The sequence below is a fragment of the Condylura cristata genome, unplaced genomic scaffold (assembly GCF_000260355.1).
Source record: "Condylura cristata isolate star-nosed mole 26May11 unplaced genomic scaffold, ConCri1.0 scaffold00029, whole genome shotgun sequence".
Lineage (NCBI taxonomy): Eukaryota > Metazoa > Chordata > Mammalia > Eulipotyphla > Talpidae > Condylura > Condylura cristata.
The window spans coordinates 12177161-12196650 of NW_004567130.1; the positions used below are offsets into that span (position 1 = coordinate 12177161).

Genomic DNA, 19490 nt, shown 5'->3' on the forward strand with positions numbered 1-19490 from the left:
TGTAATCCCTGTGGGCTTCCCATCACCAAATCACCTGTGTGCCATCACCATAGTCCAGTGCATTTCCCTCCCCCCACCATTTTTGATCCCATTCCCCATTCCACTGGGCATGGGATCTTGATTTTGCTGATCATGTCCTTTTCTTATCCAGGAAACATGCCTGCAGATACATCGAAACCATCACCAAAAATCTATAAAAACTTAATAAACAGCTATTCCCACCCTGGGGAGTTCTCACAGAGCTTCGTGGTATTGCAGAGACACTTTGTGAAGAGTGTCCCTGTTAAGCTCGAGAATCTGCTGCGGCTGGTGAAACACTGGTGACTTCAGGTATAAAGACTAATGTTGAGCTGGGAGGTGCAGGGAACAGAGAACGTTGGGGGTGCATCTTAGTATTTTTCAAAGAGGCAAAAAATGGAACCAACCTATCTCAAGCTAGGAACCAGGTTAAATAGAACAGTAGGTTCCATTATCTTGCCTGTCTGTGATTTCAGCTACCCAAGGTTAACCTTGATCTGCAAATATTAAATGGAGTAAGAGAGAGAGAGATAGCAGGTGCCTAACTTAGATTATAGTCTACTGATAGTTCTATTTTTTTTCTAATACTTACTTCTTTAGTACTTTGACTTTTTTTTTTTTAACATAGAAGAACTGAAGTATAGGCCAGAGGTGCAGGGGGGTAAAAGGATTCATCAGAGACAGTGGGGAGCAGAACAGGCAGATTCACTGAAATCCACTGCTGAGGGGAACAGTGGGTGAGACAGGAGAGGTCTGTTGTGCCATGTGGGTCACCTCCCTGGCAGGGGATCAAACTCAGGCCATAGAGGTTATTAGCACTGAGGCCCAATAATTACTGTATTTTATTATTAGTTACTATAGTTGAACTCTTACTGAGCCTAACTTATACATTAAATAATCAAAGATACATAAATGTAGAAAAAAAACATGGTCTACCCTATGGAGTTCAGTATTGGCAGTTTTCAGGTATCTTTTGGGGGTCTTGGAAGGTATCCCCCCTCCTTTGAGGACAAACTAGTGTATGGATGAATTAGTATTATCAGAAGCTGTCTGTAAACTATAGAGCACTGGACAGTGTTTTGCATTATATTTGTTTGTTCCTGCTGTATTCTATTAAATTCTGAGGCATCATGTCCTGGTTATAGGCTCTGGTTCCAACAGCAGATTCCTTGGTGACAATTGTTTCCTAATATGCACAAACCCCATGCTCCACAGGCTTCAGACCTCCAGCATTGTGATCATAAAACATCACTGCAATAGATTTCTAAATTTTTGAAGAATTGGGAAATTCAGATTATCACCCCAGTCTTCCCCTTCCTGTTTACTCTGGTGTTGTTTTATGATTTCAGTATCTGTGTGTTCTCATTTTCTCCAACTATATCCTATATTCACTGTATTATATTGTCGCCCCCATTCCAACTGAATAACTTGGACTGATAAGGCCCAAAAGAATCCATAAGAGGCCACAATTTCCTCCTCCATTGAAACCTGATGACCCCACGCTGCTAACCCACATCTAAGGTTATGGATGTGCCCCATAATCCAGATGTAAAATGAAGTGGATGAAATGTCACCTGGAAACAGAGTGACCTGAAAGCATTTCACTTTCCAGAGCAATGATCTCATATTGTCTTTCTCCCCTAACGCCTCATCATCTGCCTCCTCTCCAGTGTTTGAAACCTAAATATGGAAGAGTAGCATTGCCTTCAAAATATGAAGTGGAGCTACTGACGATCTACTCCTGGGAAATGGGTACAAGTGAAAGTGAGAACTTCAACCTGGATGTAGGATTAATATCTGTGATGAAATTCCTGACCAAAGATGGAGCTGTCTGCATATATTGGGCAAAGTACTATGATTTCCGAAATAAGGTTGTCAGAACCTTTATCAAACAACAGTTAAAAGAAAGCAGGTGAGTTTGTTGGTTGCTCTGTTTTCAGCTGCAAGGACTAGAAAATCCAATTCAAGCAAGTTTATAAGTAAAGGAAATCTATTAGCTTTTGTAACTGAAAAGCCTGAAAATAAGTGAAGTTGCAGGTATAGCACGATCCAGGTGTTTGCTCTGTGTTCAGGGTCCCAGTCTGTGAGTGACTCAGCTTGGCCTTTCCCTGAGCTTTACTTTTGAATTAGGCTAATTCCTCATGGCTGCCCCGGTTCCAGGCTTCTCAACTCAACTCATTTCTTCCTGTCCAAGAGGGAAGGCATCTCTGCCCTAGCATTCCAGCACAATCTCTGAGATTCACTCTGAGACAACATCTACTTCATCTTGAATCTCAAACGCAGTTTCGTTTGTGGGAAGACATCCCTACACGGAGGCTTGTACAATCCCACAGACTTGAGTGACAGAGGCCAGAGTCCTGAGCACAGTGGAAACCCCCTCCCCTTCTTGATACTGGACCCAGTTGATCCCACCAACAACCTGGGGAAAGCAAGGGGCTGGGATCTGGTGGCCAAGGAGGTTGCTTACTGCCCGGAGCAGGCCTGTTGCAGAACTGATGACCCCACTGAAGGCTGGAACATACAGGTATGACCCACCCACCCCAATGGCTTGACAATGACCTCACTGCAGCCTCACAATCATCTCCATCTCCCAAACTTCTGTCACAGCACCAGAACAGGCAATACCTCCCACGAAGACATTCCAGCCAACCAGGTGTGCAGTTTAAGTCTGAGACTCAGTTATTTCATCTGTAACCATTTGAAGGATATTGTCAAAGAGTTTACTCACTTACGTACAGCCCTTTTATGGCTGTTGAAAGCTCAACTTCTTGCTGTTCAAACAAGAAGAGATTGCACGCAGTCAGTCTGCTTAATGGCATTCTGATCAAGGACAGACAGTATAACAGTGGTCCTCTGCCTCGCTGTGTAGTCAGCTACATCACCTTGGGTCCTGTAACGACACTCTAGGATGCTTACTCAATGACGACATCACCCAACAATGTATTTCTCAAAATGCATCCCCTTTAGTGCTTCATTACAACACTCGGCTGTAAATACATCCCAAAAATCCACAAGTGAGGAACAGAGGAAGGACTCCTGCAGGCAACAACCTTGGGCCTTCACCTCTACCCCTACGTGGGGCTTCCAGCATTCCTGGGTCTCAACACTACGCAGGAATGCAGGGTTCAGAGACCAGGACAACGCCTGATATCCTCTAATTTCTCCAACCTGCTACTCCCAGAGACATCTAGCAGTCAGTCCCACGTTTCAACTCCTGTAGGGAATCTCTGAGCCTGGCCTCAGAGGCAAACCAGCCACCACTGGAACAAATACGTAACACATCAAAGGGAGCTGTCACCTAGCCACGCCCCGTTGTGGAGATTGTCCAGTGGGCTGGGGGCTCCCAGGAGCGAGGCCAAGGGAACAGTCCTCCAACTCTTGGCAAGAACCTGCCGTAGAACCCTCCTAGCAGCAGCATGGTTGTTATTATTTAATGTTTTGTAAAAAGGCAACACACATTCAAACCAAACTATTGAAAAGGGTACATATTGAAGTATCTTCCTGTCATCCTGATCCCCAGCCCCCCAGTACTGTTCCAGCCTGACCCCCACTTACCACTTCCTTGAACCCCCTTCTGTGGAGGCATCACCTGCACAAGTGCATGCCTGGGTCTGAGCATCTTTCTTGTGAGCTTTTACTTTCATTTGCCTAACTGATCAGGTTACTCAATTATGCAATCAAACTGTCAGAAAGACAGTTCCATAACCACACACACACAGACCTCCAAGGCATAGCCATGTAACATTAAGTCTGAACCAGGGGTAGTTTTAGCATGAAATGGGATGTTATTAATGATGCCAGGACAAGGGGCATGGACCAGGGCCGCCCTAGGTAAGGGCCATTCAGTCGTCCTGGATCCAAACAATCTTTTCAATGGCTCTGCCATAATCCAGTGAAAGTCCCTTCACTTACCTAAGTGCCCCACTGTTGTCAGGAGGTTTCCGATTTTACTATTCCAGTGAATATCCTTGACCCTACATCCCAGTGCCTGACAGCCCCCGGATGTACCTATGCAGCAGATGCCAATGCTAGCCCATATGAGGAATGGAAACTCTTTCCATAAAGGAGTTGTGGTTTTTGCAAAACAATTGCTAGTCATTACTCTGGTTGGGGTGAGTCAGAGGACAAAGGTGACAGAAGTCCGGGATCACTGAACATTCTACTTTGCCTGGGACAGTCCTGGCTTATAGCAGGCAGTTTCCCAGGCCTGCTGCTTGGGGAAATCTGTTGCTTGCTTTCTGCTGCTGATTGGAGCAGACAGTCCCTGCAGTGTGCTGCTGGCCCAGAGTAGTAGCTTGGGCTACCTTGACCCCCTTCCCAAACAAAAAAGAGTGCTAACGCTGCGATGGATGGGGTGACAAGTTTCCTCACACGGCCTGTGTAAAACCTCACCATTCCTGTCATTCGGGACTCAGCCTTTGGGAGCGACCCCACTGAACCTGCCAGTGTGAGTTCTCTCTCCACCTCTTTGACAGCCGCCTGATCTCTCTGGGAAGTTGCCATAACAATACCTGTTGGCTAAAAATATTATTCATAACAGCTTCTTCCACTTCTAAAAGTGTCTCCATAGGCCATAAGTTATACCAGTGGGTGGCCAGGAGCGGGGGGATATGGACACCCAACTGTGGGGCCACCACTACCCTTCTCTATTGCTCCCTTCTAGCCAGCCAGGGACATCCCAGTGACAGTAAGACAGAGAGGGGAAGAAGCCTACACACTCTTGGTGAATCCCTACCAACCCATCTGGAAGATGAAAGTGGAGAAGAAATATCATTTCAGCAGGAGGCAGCGTCTCTCCTTCCAGGACCCTGACAACAGTGGGGCACTTAGGTAAGTGAAGGGACTTTCACTGGATTATGGCAGAGTCATTGAAAAGATTGTTTGGATCCAGGATGACCCTTCCAGGAGGAACGGGAGCTGCTTAGCAGGCGGAAGTCGCAGGCGGATTACGGGATCTTCTCCAAGGTGTCCATCTGGGGGTTAGAGACCTTCCCTGCAGAGATCCAGGTCTTTGTGAAGGGGTCCAGTGGTCTGAGCAAACCTCATGCTGTCCATCCTGATGATACCACCCAGGACTTGAAATGTAAGATTGAGGAGGCGGGAGGGCCTCTCGCTCACAGTCAGTCACTAAAGCTCCCCAATCGGAAAGTGTGGAGCAACAGCCGCCTTTCGGCCCTGCAGATCAAGGACTGTGACACCGCCATGATGTTCATCAGGGGAGAAAACTGGTCCCCATGAAAGCCCACAGTCGGGCAGGTGGTGTTCAATCTGAACAGCTACGTCCTCACACCCCACTCCTTTCTCCCCCCAACCAATCCACTTTTCCTAAAGCATAAATAAGAACAAACTTTTTCGTCTTGAACCAAGGGCCTTTTCATCTCAAGCGATGGAGAGCCAATTCAAATTAAGTTGAAGCAAAAATAAGTAGAACACACTGACAGAAAGAGTCCAGGGATAGCTAACATCAGGCATAGCTGGATGCTGGATTCCAACGTAACAAACCATCCCAAAGCACATTTATCTGTGTGGGGGCCTCTGAACTGGGTGATCAGTTTTTCTGGTTTGATCTGGCTTCCCTGAAGCTGCAGGTCTACCACTCCCTCATGTGTATGAAAGCTGGGAAATTAGGAATGTGGTTTTCATTATCCAACAGGCTGGTCTGAGCTCATTCACATGGTCACTGTACTCTGCAAGGAGCGAGAAATAGGACAAGCCCCAATAAACAAGCATTTCCTAAGCCTCTGTTTGCATTGTGCTTATTAATACCCCGTTAGTCCCATGCCCAAGCCCTGCTTCAAGGGGTGGAGAAACAGGACGTGCCCTTTGATGGAGGGAACTGCAAATTCGCATCACAGAAGGATGTGCACACAAGAGATGGGGAAAATGTTAAAAGCACTGTTTTTGGTTTTCTAGGAAAATTTCTCGCTACATGGGAGGGGAAATGGAGTTGGGTTTCTCTATTGTGGGCATCCACGCAGCCACTATGATGCTTGAGCAAACTTGGAAACTCAAGGGCATTAACATCCCACAGGGAAACCCTTGACCTATAAATCAAGGTTGGGGGGAGTGGGATAGGCACCTGAGAACAGGGTCCCCTCCTCCACCTCTCAGGTGGGTACTTCTAAGGCATATTCTACACTGCCTCGCAGGGAGTCCCAAGTGAGATCGAATCCCAAAGTGATCAATTTAAATATAGTCCTTGGATTGATTTTCCCTCCTTCTCAATGGGGAAACGCCCACACCTATCCCATGGAATCACTTCCCAAACAAACCATCCTGGTGGAAAACCTTGCCTCAGGCTCTGCTCATAGGGGCACCCAAGCTAAGACAACACCCAACTTCACGCATCTTCCTCCTTCCTCAAGCCAAGCCCACTCCCTTCCTGCCTGCTGGCTCTTGTCTGGCTCCATAGACACAAACGCAGCCAGGGGCATTTTGATGAATAATAAAACCAGTCCACTATTCACTCTAGGTTCCCTTGTAAAATCCTCAAATTCCATCCACTGTCTAGCAATCAAGTAATTGAAAGCTGTTCAACTCTTGAGACATTTCATGAAGCTGAATATAAAATATATATATATGTGAGGTCTGAATGTTGTTTGAATAACTTCTATATGCCCGGGAATTAATTATTTATCATATGGCAAATGTTTGGAGTCTTACATTCTTGTTGACTTAGGTATGAAATGGCCTTTGCTCTTGACGCTATTATAATATTTAAGGACTAGGCAGTAGCAGTCACTGGCAATACAGAAGTAATATAATAAAAGATGTTATGCTTTCCGTTTTGAGTGAGCCAGTTTGGAGGTTTGAATTGAAATGAGGGGGCTTCTCAGAATGACTCTCCACTCTACTGTCTACCTGCTCTAGCTCATAACCTGTTTTCTTCCCCCTTTCATGATAAACTTCCTCAAAAGGTTATCTACACTGCTGGTCTTCGTTCCCCTGACCCCTCTGCCTCCCCCTAATCTAGCTTCTAGGCCTCCCAGTTCTCCCCTGAAGCTGCCCTCTCCACAATCACCAGGGACTTCCTGAGTTCGTCTCAAACCCGTGTTTCTTAATGTATCAGAAGCATTAGCTTCTTGTCTCCACTTCTTTGGCCATTCCATCCATTATGCAAAATTTCCCTTTCCCTGCCCATCATTTAAATGTTGGCATTAGTCATCCTTCCCTGTGGTATCAGGGGCCATTTGTCATTGGAGGAGGTAGTGGAGAGGACAGGACGCCAGATGACCCGTGAGCTGGAGCTTGGCGATCAAAGGCTCCCATGTCTCCTGTCCTTTGAAGGGAAGCCCAGACATTGTATCACTTCAGTGTGACCTCTGCTTGCCTTCCCCATTCTAGAAGCTACCCCAAGGACATGGCCTTGAGATGGTAACATGGTGTTGACACCACCATGAGACTGAATCCTATTAAAACCTCTCTATGGACTTTTAAGGTGGGTACGGAGAGTTGTTCATCTTGTAGCCACCTAAGATCAGCCTCCTAAGTTCCTTGCTTGTTAAAACAGTCTCCTGCCACTCTGGAGAGGTCTTCCTCTTCCTCAAGTCTCGCGTTGCCTTCCAGGCTCCAGCAGCCAGTCTCAAACTTCACCTAGGAAGCTACTGAAGTTTCAAGTCAACACTTGTGAGCTGAGACAGCCAAGGCCGCTTCCACAGGGAGCCGCTTGCCCCTCCCACCCACGGGCACTCCCCTGTGGTCATTCAAAGTCGTCATTCAAAGACACACTTCTAGATCCTCTATTCCCTTCCTCCTTCTATATTCCTCTCTTGTTAATACTGGCCCCCGCCAGCTACTCAGGATGCACTCCAGAGCTGAGAGCGCTTCTTCATCTCCTACCTGTCTTCACCCTCATCTCCTACTATATCAGATACAGGTTTCATGGACTCCACCCCTACCCCAGACACTGGAACTACAGATCCCCTCAATACCAAAGAGAAGCACGCTGGGACCTGAGGGTGGAGCTGAGCAGCCAGGTTGGGATCAAACTGGACATGTGGGCCCGGGAGTCTCGTGGCCTCATGGCTGATGGCTTGTCTCTTGGCTCTTTGCCAGCTTTCAGCAGGCTATTGGTGTTCCAACTCTGCAGAACTGAGAGGATTCAATTATTAATTTATCTTTCTCTTTTCCTGAGCTACTCATTTCCCTTTCCCCTTGTAAATAAATCCATTATTGGCTTTCTGTGTGTGTCTGTAGCCAAATCTTAAGGGCACGGATGAGGACTCACAGTCAGGCCACCCAACTGGGTTGCCCTATAACACTGCCTGTAGTCACCAAGTCCGGCCTGCCCCCCCTCAAAAAGAGACCTAGAACCCAAACGTTTCTCTCCACCTCCATTTCAGCCTAGCCCAAGCCGCCACTGCCTCACAGCAGACACCTCTCCCACACCTGCACTGCCTTCTGCAGTCTGCCACAGAAGCTCACCACGGAAGCTGCCAGACCAACCTTCCCAGGATGCTAACTTCACCACTGCTCACTCCCCTGACTTGCCACTGTCCTCGGCACAAAGTCAGAGAAAATGTGCCTGGCATTTGCCCAACAGATCACAGCCCCTTTCTTAAAACAGTGATTCACTTGGCTGTTAAAACACCACTCCTGATTTTTCTTTCACTCCCAACCTCCTTATTCTTTGCAAATCTCCACATTTTTTTTATAATAGTTTATTTTTACATAATTTTGTACATTTTTTTTCCATCTCAATTGTAATCCCCATGGGTTTCCCATCACCAAGTCACCCGTGTGCATCACCATAGTCCCGTGCACTTCCCTCCCCACCCCCCACCCCACCCCCGTTTTTGATCCCACTCCCCACTCCATCCCCGCAAAATGTCTCTGGTATATGGTTGTTCATTATTTTTGTTATTTTCCCACCTGGTCCATTATACTCCTGCTATGAGTGAAACCATCCGGTATTTTTCTTTCTCTTTCTGGCTTATCTCACTAAGCATGATCTTTTCCAGCTCCGCCCAACTCTCCACCTTTTCAAACTATCAAGCGTTCCAGGGTTCCCTCCTCGGTCTCCTCTTCTTGCCCTAGCCCCTCTTCCCTCATGACTGTATCCTCGTAAATACCCCACACCAGTGATTCCCAGATTTATATCTGAAGTCCAGCTTTCCCCCCAAAACCCAGACTCGTGTATCCAGCTCCCTGCTCCACTCAACAGATGCTCAGCCATCAGTTCCAAGGCTGAGTCCTGGCTTCAGGTAGACTCTGCACCTTCCCAGCCTCTTCCACCTCGGCCCAAGAGAATTCCACGCTTTCAGACGTCAAAGCCAGACGCTGTGAGAGCAGTGCTCAGCTCGGCTCTTTCTCTCACCTCCTACTCTATACACGAGCAAGATCTGCCAGCTTTCCATGCAAAATAGATCCAGTGAAATGATACGATGTCAGGGCTTCCAAATGACCCAGGAGGGACGATGCCTGAGAGGATATAACTGACACAAGACTGTCTACAGGCCGGTAATTCTGGAAGCTGGAAGCTGGTATGTGGAAGTTTATTGTATTATTCCACTTTAGTTTAGGATGGAAATTTCCCATTGTGTGATGCAAGCAGCCACGTCTCCCCGGACTGTCACGGTAGCTTCTTCACCGAACAGCTTCCCCTCTTACCTCCATCCCCACCCTCGGTTTTTAATCTAATCCTGCTGCCCCAGCCCTACAACTGCTGTGATCCTGTGGGGTGAATAAGTCAGAAAGAAAAAGAAAAATATCAAATGGTTTCACTTATAGGAGGGCTATAGAGAAAGTGAACAAAGGGCTTAAAAAAAAAAAAAAGACAAAACTGGCCGGCAGACTACAGGTTTGAGGCACATAGCAGGGGAGGGGTGCTGGAGGGGTCAAAACAGGGGAGAGCACCAGGGTGGTTCACGGCAATGAGGTGGTGGGAGGTTTAGGGGAGCTACACCTGAGCAGAGAAGTCAAATAGTGCACGAAGGTGAACAACAAAGCAAGAAAATAAAGTCAGTACAAAAAAAAAAGAGCTATGTGTGTTAAAGTGTATGACTGTAAGTGAGAAAGAAACTCTGCCCATGCCGGCCTCTGCTCGAAAGTCTCCAAGTCCTCCTTATCTCAATCTTCTCACGTCAAAGTCTACAAGAACCGACAACAGCCCAGCTGCCTTCTACCTCTCAAACCTCAGCCCTCCTCTCCCTCCAGTCCACTTTCCTCACACACAGGCTGCCACAGGGCCTTTGCATCTGCTGCTCCTTCTGCCGCAAGTGAGCCATTTGCCTTTGACACATTCCTGGCTCAGTCTTTGCCTCCTTCACATCTTCGCTCAAAGGCCTTTTCAGGCCTTCCCTAGCCGTTGTATTTAAAATGGAACACTGAATGCAACACACACGCACCCCTGTACCTCTCAATCTCTTTCCTGCTTTATTTTTCTGCTTAGTACTATCTCTGTCTTGTCCATTTTGACTGACAGAAGCCCTCTGCAAGCAAACATCGGTGTTCCAGACGTCTGTGTGACATACAACACTTGCACAAATAAATATTTGCTGAGTCAGCATCATTCCAAGCATCAACCCTTACTCTTCCAGGCCTGGGGCCCCCCTCTCCCTTCCTTCCCCTCCATGCCAAGGCACTTTTGACAACTGAATCAACCCCTGGCACACACCGGGGTTATATGCACCCTCAGCCTTCACTGTGCCAGGGGTACCTTCCGGGACAGAGACCAGTGTTTTAAGATTCATTTGAAGCAGGTGTCCACACACAACACAGATGACCAAAATAAATTCTTCTTCCTAAATTTCCCCCGGGTTTCTGCACTCTTTTTTTTTTTTTTTTTTTTTTTTTTTACCCAGCATACATCAGACTGGACTCAGAGTTTCTTGTCTGTCTCCCCCACTGCTCTAGGGCCTCCTGGGTACAGGAACTTCATCCTATTTGTTTTCTTAGCACAATGCGTGGCACCTCACAGGCATTCAACAGCTGCCTAGTGGGGACTGAAAGCTCACACTTGGGCAGAGATATCGTGCATTGGTGAGCTCTAGGCCCTTCTAGCTCCCGACAGAATGTTGGGGGTCTGAAATGATAGATCCGTGGGGGATGAAGATCTGTGTGAAGTGCAATGCAGGTGAGCAGGCCCTGAAGACGCTGACAGAAGCCCAAACTGAGCCTCTGTGATGGGATGAAGCTGGGACTTTTTTTATATTATGTAATTTTTTCCCCTGTCCATTTTTCCCACCCTCACTGATAAAGATACTTATCAGCATTTACTAAAAATTCATGTTCATGAAATTCATGTTAATAAAAACTCAGAAGTTGAAAATAGCAATATAACACTTGTGTTGACTGTTTTCCCTGCTCATTGCCACCATTCTCAGATAGACACACAGCTACCTATCAGGTGGGTAATATTATTAAACCCACCTTCTGGATAAATTTGTGAGGGGTAGAGAGGTTGACAGCTGACTGGCATTCAAAGTGTGTTCGGTTAGGCTCCAGAGTTCCCGTGGCTCACCCCAGATCATAAGTTCACACTCTTTTTGATCCTCATATTCCAAGCTGGCGTGATTACACTGACATTCACCTCTGTCCTATAAGGAGAATGCCTCACCCAGAGCCAAACTCAAGCCAATTTCAGTTTCCAAACGTCAGGAAAGGAAACTTCTACAAGCTGGGAATCGAAACTAACCTCAAAGAATGTGGACAAGCCAAGTCTGTTAAGGTGGCCCCTAGTTTCCCAGCCCTGGCCAGGTGACCCCCAGTACCCCTGCTGTGGCCTGGAATCTGCAAGAAAGGGGTCCCCTGGTCAACCAGTCACTCCTGGTTTCCCCTTGGTTCTGGTCCTTTATCTCACAAGACGCTGGAGGGCAGCTGAAGAGGAGCCCCCTTAAAAAGGGGTGTGTGCACTGGGAGCCAGATGAGAATGCGGCCATATATTGGCCCTGCAGTGACACTCTCCAGACAGAGATGGCACTGCCCGAAGAGCTGTTCGAGGTCCCTGCCTCCCGGCTGGACTCCTTTGTGGCCCAGTGGCTGCAGCCCCTCCGTGAGTGGAAAGAAGATGTGCTGGAGGCGGTGTGGACGGTGGAGAAGTTCCTGAGGGAGGGGCGCTTTCAAGGGGAGCGAGGCCTGGACCAGGATGTGCGAGTGCTGAAGGTGGTCAAGGTAAGACTCCGTCCCTTCTATCCACAGACCAGGGCAGGCAAAACCCAGCATGAAGGTCCATGTCCCCGAGGCTGGGGCCTCCTGCCTCATCAGCTCCAGCCCACGCTGCTGACATCTCAGGACACCCCACCTAGCTTCCTGCACCCCACACTAATGCCTTGAGCAGAATGAGTCTGGCAAGGAAGTTAATAATAATAGGTCACTTTTGAGGTACACTAATCAATCCCTCCACATATATTAGCTTTAGTTTGTGCACCCTGTGAGGTAGCCACTATTCTTTTCCCATTGTACAGATGAGCAAAATGGAGGCTTGAGTTTTATAACTACGAAATGCCATGTAAGGCCTCTAACCAAATCCCATGTGGGTGGGAAATAACTGGGACAACTTTAATATAGCCTGGTTAGTAGATAACAGAAGAGAACCGTGATTGGTGGGATAGTTTTTTTTTAAAGATTTGTTTATTTGTGCATACAGAACTGGGGTACAGGCCAGAGGCTCAGGGGTGGCGAGAGGCTTCACCAGAGACAGAGTGGGGAGCATAACAGGCAGATCGACGAAGTACACTGCTGAGGGGAGCAGCGGGCGGGCCAGGAGAGGTCTGCCACGCCATGTGGTCACCTCCAGGGCAGGCGGGAATCGAACTCATGCTGAAGTGGCTTTAGCTTCTTAGTGCTGTGCTTTAACCCACTGCGCCATCAGGGAGGGCCGGGATAGTTTTGTAGGTGTAGAGAAAATACTCTTCATGGTTGGCCGCAAATGCTAAAATATTTAGGGACAAAATTCCCTGGTGTCTGCAATTTCCCCTACAGTGACTTAGATGAAGCTTAAGTGCAAGTTAGGGAGTGTTGAATCTAAGTGATTGGATTCATGAGTATTCATTGCATTTTCTTTCTGTTTTTAATTTTTTGTAAAACAAAGATTTTATTGAACGTTCACAGAGATGAGAGGATTGGCTCAAGATCACAGCTAATGGTTGAACTGAGATTTGAACCAAAGTCTATCCGACCCCATAGCCAGAGTTCCTACCTACTATTGTAGCGAGTATCAAAATTCAAGAGCGTCAGAGCTAGACAGGCCATGGAGAGCCAACCCTGCCTCCTTCCTGTCTGTACGTCAGGGCTAATTCTCATAGGGCCTCCCTCAAGCAGCAGATATGAAGATTCAAAGACACAAGAGTGTTCAACCTGAGAGAGCAGGATTATATCCGTGAGCAATGACCCCACCTGCCAGGAGAGGCAGCTGACTTGGGGTCTGACTCCCCACAGGAGTAAGAAAGATGGAGGACAAAGTTACCAGATTCTGTTCACCAGAAGCAGCTGGGGGCTAGAGATACCCAGGACATCAAAAACACCCTTTAGAATCTTCTGGCTCAGGCTTCCTCCTTTCAGAGAAGGAAACTGAAATCTAAGTCACCTAGGTGAAAGAGAAGAAGGAGAAGGAGCCAGACATCCTCATGGCAGGCACCATGCAAACTTCACACATACTAACTTAGGGAGCCATGCCAACAGGACTCTGATTCCACGGATAAAGAACTTAGGTTCAGAGCCCTCCCTGGTGGCGCAAGGGGTTAAGACACAGCACTGTGGAGCTATCTGTAGCTACTACAGGATGAGTTTGAACCCTGGACTGGGAGATAACCCAAATGACATTGCAGGCCTCTCCTGTCTCCCCACTGCTCCCCTCAGCAGTGTATTTCAGTGGACCTGCCCGTTCTGCTCCCCACTCAGTCTCTGGTGAATCCTCTCACCCCCTGTACCTCTGGCCTATACCCCAGTTCTTGTATGCATAAATAAATAATCCTTAACTTAACCTGCCCAGCCATGTGGGAGTGACTCTTAGTTTTCCCAGAGAAGCCAGAGATTGGGATTTCATCTCAAAACTCCTGGGTTTTACGTATTGGCAGCAAATTCAAAGACTGCTAAACCCTGGGCCCTCCCTGGTGGCGCAACAAGTGAAAGTGCAGCACTGTGAAGCTACTGCAGCAACTGCAGCACGAGTTTGATCCCCGGCCAGCGAGTGACCCACAGGGCACAGCAGGTCCCTCCTGCCTCGCCTGCAGCTCCCCTCAGCAGTGTGCTTCATCCATCTGCCTGTTCTACTCCCCACTCTGTCTCTGGTGAACCCTCAACCCTCCCCCCACCCATACTTCTGGCCTACACCTCTGCTCTTGTATGCATAAATAAACAAATCTTTAAAAAAAAAAAATAAAGAAGTTTGGTTCAAAATGACCACACAGCTAAGAAACAAGGGAGACCAGACGCCCAACCACCCAGACATGGCTCTTACCCTACAGGGATCTGACTGCCCTTTCTTTTTTTTTTTTTTTTTTTTGCTGCCCCCTCTTCAGTATCAAAAAACGACTCAGTGCACATGCGGGCATGCACACACACAGCATCTCACCATCCCAGGGGGTGGACACGACTTCTTTAGGCTGGTATCACTGAGCAAAATGTTCTCGGACCCTCTCTGGGTGCTGATATAGAAGCCTGAGCCCTGGCACGGGCAGCCTGGGCTCTGCCAAGTGCCATCCTATGTGGCCCAGGTGAGGGCCTCACCCTTTTGACCTGCCCATTTGCTCACCTGCAACTGAGGGAGGGGGCATGACCGGGACCCGCCGTGCCGGGAGGCAGGGCCCGGCAGCGGCCTCAGGGTGACCGGCTCTGTGTTGGGCAGGTGGGCTCCTTCGGGAACGGCACGGTGCTCAAGGACGTGGCAGAGGTGGAGCTGGTGGCCTTCCTGAGCTGTTTCCGAAGCTTCCAGGAGCAGGCCAAGCACCGCCAAGCTGCTCTGCGCATGCTTCGGAGGGAGGCCTGGCACTGCCAAGACCTGCTAGGCCTCGGGCTCCAGGACCTGAGGCTGGTCCAGGGGGCTCTCGTCTGCACATTCCAGAACTGGAGGACTGTGGAGCCCATCACGGTCACCATCGTGCCTGCCTACAGGGCCCTGGGTAAGGGAGGGGAAGCTGCCCCACTCCCCACGCCCTTCCCTCCCTCGCCTCCCCTCCACTGGCCCAGCTATCTGTGAACTTGGGAAACAGATTTATCAAAGGGTCTTGCAGAGAGATGATTGCAGACGGTGGTAAAGGCCAGAGGAAAAGAATCGGGTGTCCTGGGTGGCCACAGGAGTGTGCTGGGGAAGAGCTGACCTCAGGACAGCCAGGGGACGGTGAGACAGGGAAGAGGAAGGAGTTGGAGGAATAACTTAGGGTGCTTCTCTAACATGTCCTCCCAGTGTGAGGTCCTAGATGGATTTTCCCAGATGCAGAGCCGGAGACAAGGGTTTGAAGACAAGATTCCCAGGAGACTCGGAAGGAAAGTAGCGAGAGGCGGCCAGGAAGGAGTAAACCTTCTGTGTGAGCGGGGGGGCTCAGCTGTACCCCAGGGGGTGCTGGAAGTCTCCCACCAGCTTCCCATCATCCATGGACAGAGGGCTGCTTCTAATTTAACCTCAGGTGAAGAGTTCTAGGCAGGTGCAGTTATAGTAGCGACTGCAGACATTAGAGCTTTCACCCCGAGTGCTGGTCCCTATTAGCCAGACATCCACTGATGCCTCGATGCAGAGGTGTCACCAGTGGGGCCCCATCTGAGCAAGAGAGTGTCTGGATGCATTGATGAGCACCAAAACACACTCTCAGCAAATGACCGCTCTGGGCCCAGCTTTCTCTTCTGGAACTTGGTCTTGGTGTTGGGATAAGGGACATAACTAGTGAGAAAAAGACCCACAAGATTAAGGGTAGCCAGAGACGTTGGGCACAACAAGAGAAAACAAGAGTCCTTGGGAGGCCTGAAGAGTGGAAAGATAAATTTCGGTTCTCCAGGACAAGCCGCCAGGCAGACCTCTCCCCGCTTTAACTCTGAGTTCCCAGGATTCCCCGGAGAGAAGCCCCACGACTTGGCAGGCTCTCCCCAGATACACGCCAACCTTGGGCTTCCTCAGTGTCCCCTCTCCCTCCCCAGGGCCTTCTGTTTCCAACTCTCAGCTGTACCCTGCGATCTATGAAAGTCTGATAAAGGCCGGTGGCTACCCTGGCTGCTTCTCTTCATCCTTCAGCGAACTGCAGACAAACTTCGTGAAGCATCGGCCAACCAAGTTGAAGAGCCTCCTGAGACTGGTGAAACACTGGTACCTGCAGGTGAGGAGGCTGCCAGGACAGCCCGGGGGGAAGGGGTCAGAGAGACGGATTTGTCACCTCAGGAAGCTGCATCCAGCGGAGTGGAAAGGAAAAGGGGGGTGCCCTTTTGAACTGTCAAGTGAAACGATGAAGAAATGGAGGCAGACAGGGCTGAAGGAGGAGGAAGAGGGGAAAATAAAGAATTTACTGTCGTCGGTCCACGAGTACCTAAAATGCTCCAGTGACAGCCCAGCATGTCAGTTTCCAGGGTGCACTGATGTGTTGGTTAAGAACCAATAAAAGGAGATTTGTTGTTCTGCCCTGCACTGATTTCGCCTCCAAATGGCTGAGTTCCCGAGTATGATGATACCCAGTGAGTGCATAGCTATATGTCGTAGTTACCTTTTAGATTTCACATGTGACTTCTGCAGTAGTACTGAGCATATTTCCAAGTAGCCAGATGAACAGTCATCGAAACATAAGAAAGCAAGCTCAGAAACACAAAAATTAACAGGGGAAAAGAATGCTTTCTCATATTAATAGCCAGATTTTTTGTGTGTGTGTGTGCGCATTTTTTTTTTTTTTTAATTAAAAAGTTTATTTTTACATCATTTTTCACATTTTTTTTTCATCTCAATTGTAATCCCCACGGGTTTCCCATCACCAAATCACCCCTGTGCCACCACCATAGTCCTGTGCATTTCCCTCCCTAACCCCCCCCCGTTTTTGATCCCATTCCCCACTCCACCCCCACATAATGTCTCTGGTCTATGGTTGTTCATTATTTTTGTTATTTTCTCGCCTGGTCCATTATACTCCTGCTATGAGTGAAATCATCCGGTATTTTTCTTTCTCTTTCTGGCTTATCTCACTAAGCATGATCTTTTCCAGCTCCATCCAAGTTGCTGCAAAAGACATGTGTTTCTCTTTTTTGGTTGCTGAGTAATATTCCATTGTATATATGTACCACATCTTTCTAATCTAGTCATCTACTTTGGGGCATTTGGGCTGCTTCCATGTTTTTCCAATTGTAAATAAAGCAGCAATAAACATGGGGGTACAAGTATCTTTTTCAATCAGTGTTTTTGTGTCTTTTGGGTAGATACCTAGGAGTGGGATTGCTGGGTCATAGGGAAGCTCCATGTTTAGCAGTTTGAGGAACCTCCAAACAGTTTTCCATAGTGGTTGTACTAGTTTGCATTCCCACCAGCAATGCAGGAGAGTTCCTTTTTCTCCACATCCTCGCCAACATTTGTTGTTGCTAGTTGTTTGAAGATGTGCCATTCTCACTGGGGTGAGGTGGTATCTCATTGTGGTTTTAATTTGCATCTCCCTTATTACGAGTGATGTTGAACATTTTTTCATATGCCTGTTGGCCATCTGCATTTCCTCTTTGGAGAAGTGTCTTTTTAGCTCTACTGCCCATTTTTTGATGGGGTTGTTTACTTCATTTTTGTTGAGTTTCATCAGTTCTCCATATATTTTTGTGATCAGTCCTTTATCGCTACTTTTGTGTGAGAAAATGTTTTCCCAATTAGTGATCCAGATTTTTTTTTTTTTTTAACTGGCTCGGTTAGAAGAGGAAAAAGCCTACTGTTGTTTTCTGATAAAGTCAGCACATTTACAGTCTGCTTATGGTGGGAAAACAACAATTTTCTTACATGGCCATCGTACCCACCAGAGTTGTGCTACATCTTCATACTTCAGCATCGCCAAAGCTAAAGATGATGTTGTTTTTATGGCTCATTCAGTCGCCAGAAGTGATCCCAGGTTTTGTGGCTTTGGAGAACTAAACAGGACGGCTCATGAGCTTGCTGGCTTGGCTGGTGTTGCCTGGATGCCTTGTGTCTTGGTTGCTAGGAAGTTGGGTTGCTTGGTTTCAGGGTGCAAAGTCTTTCTTCCTGCCTACGAGCGCATGTATTTGTCATTTCCATAGAATGTTGTACTGGCTTTATTCGATTGTTCTCCCTTTTGTTCAAGTCTCTGCCCAAGCCACATACAGTTTTTTGAAAGATTTTGGGTTCAGCATTATTAATTTGATGTAACAAGTTTTATTTTACAAAGTGTTACAAGATGTGCTGAACCAGCACATAAGGACTTAAGAGATCGTATTGTGTGTTGAACAAAACAAAGGATGCAGTTCGTTCCCGTGTGCATAGTCAAACCCCTGAGGTTGTCTTCGCCTTTGTGCAGGAGTGTTTACTGCTCCTGGTCAGTTCATGCCTGGGGGTCAGGGGCCAAGTGCCATGCAGTTCTGCCCCTGTAGCTTTTATCTGTCAAATCATAACCATAGGATGTCCCTCATCTCAAGTTTGCTAATAGCCTGCAGAAATAAGTTCTTCCTATGTGTGTTGATGGGCTCTGAGCACCCTCATAACAGTATCAGATCAGTGTCCAGGAAAGACTTACAGGTGCCATTTCCACATAGGAAGAACTAAAAAGAAAAAGAGAGGGAGAATTTTTGCATTTTGAAGTATTTAATCCAGGGAGTTTCTAGGACAAAGGTGGAAATTTTGCAGAATTTTTAGCTGAGATGTTGACATAAATTTGTTGTTTGGTTTGGTTTTTGCCATCTTAAGTGTACAATTCAGTGACATTAAATAATCCAGTGATGGTCAAAGTTGTCTGACCATCATCACTATTTGTTTTCAGAATTTTTTTCACCATCCTGCAAAGAAAATCTGCACCAATTAAGCAGTTACTTCCTGCTTCACGCTCCTCTAGCCTCTGGCCACCACCTTCTGCTTTCAGTGTCTATGAGTTGGCCTGCTCTAGGTACCTCAAATAAGTAGAATCATACAGCTTTTGTCTCTTCATGTTTGTCTAACTTTGTCCTGATTCTTAATCGTAAGCTAAGTAAGAGTGAAGTTTCTAGCATGAATATAAACTTACCTATAAATTTGATTATTGATTTATCTATCTCCATCTTCGAAAGATGGGCAATTATTTATTGAACTTATATAAATACTACCATCACGTAAAACCACTTCATAAGGAAATTTGAATACTCACCATCACTCTGAGAAGTTATAAGCAAAGCCAGTTTATGTTTATTTTTTATATAATAGAATAGTTTATTCTTACATCATTTTGTGCCTTTTTCCATCTCAGTTGTAATCCCCATGGGCTTCCCAAATCACCAAATCACCATGTGCCATCATCATAGTCCAGTGCACCCTTCCCCCCATTTATGATCCCATTCCCCCCTCCACCCCGTAAAATGTCTCTGGTATATAGTTGTTCATTATT

The 19490-nt window shown here is 47.4% G+C and overlaps 2 protein-coding genes across 2 annotated transcripts in view; both read left to right on the forward strand.

Moving 5' to 3' along the window:
- Nucleotides 1–5256, forward strand: part of LOC101627729 (2'-5'-oligoadenylate synthase-like protein 2) — a 7021-nt gene extending 1765 nt beyond the window's left edge. The window contains 5 exon segments of the mRNA XM_012730836.1: nucleotides 152–330; nucleotides 1689–1930; nucleotides 2374–2542; nucleotides 4682–4840; nucleotides 4927–5256. Coding sequence (XP_012586290.1) covers nucleotides 152–330; nucleotides 1689–1930; nucleotides 2374–2542; nucleotides 4682–4840; nucleotides 4927–5256 — 1079 coding nt within the window.
- A 6675-nt stretch (nucleotides 5257–11931) lies between these two features.
- OASL (2'-5'-oligoadenylate synthetase-like) overlaps nucleotides 11932–19490 on the forward strand; it is a 16897-nt gene continuing 9338 nt past the window's right edge. Inside the window, exons 1-3 of the mRNA XM_004690969.2 lie at nucleotides 11932–12129; nucleotides 14804–15077; nucleotides 16087–16262. Coding sequence (XP_004691026.1) covers nucleotides 11932–12129; nucleotides 14804–15077; nucleotides 16087–16262 — 648 coding nt within the window. The remainder of the gene's footprint in view (nucleotides 12130–14803; nucleotides 15078–16086; nucleotides 16263–19490) is intronic.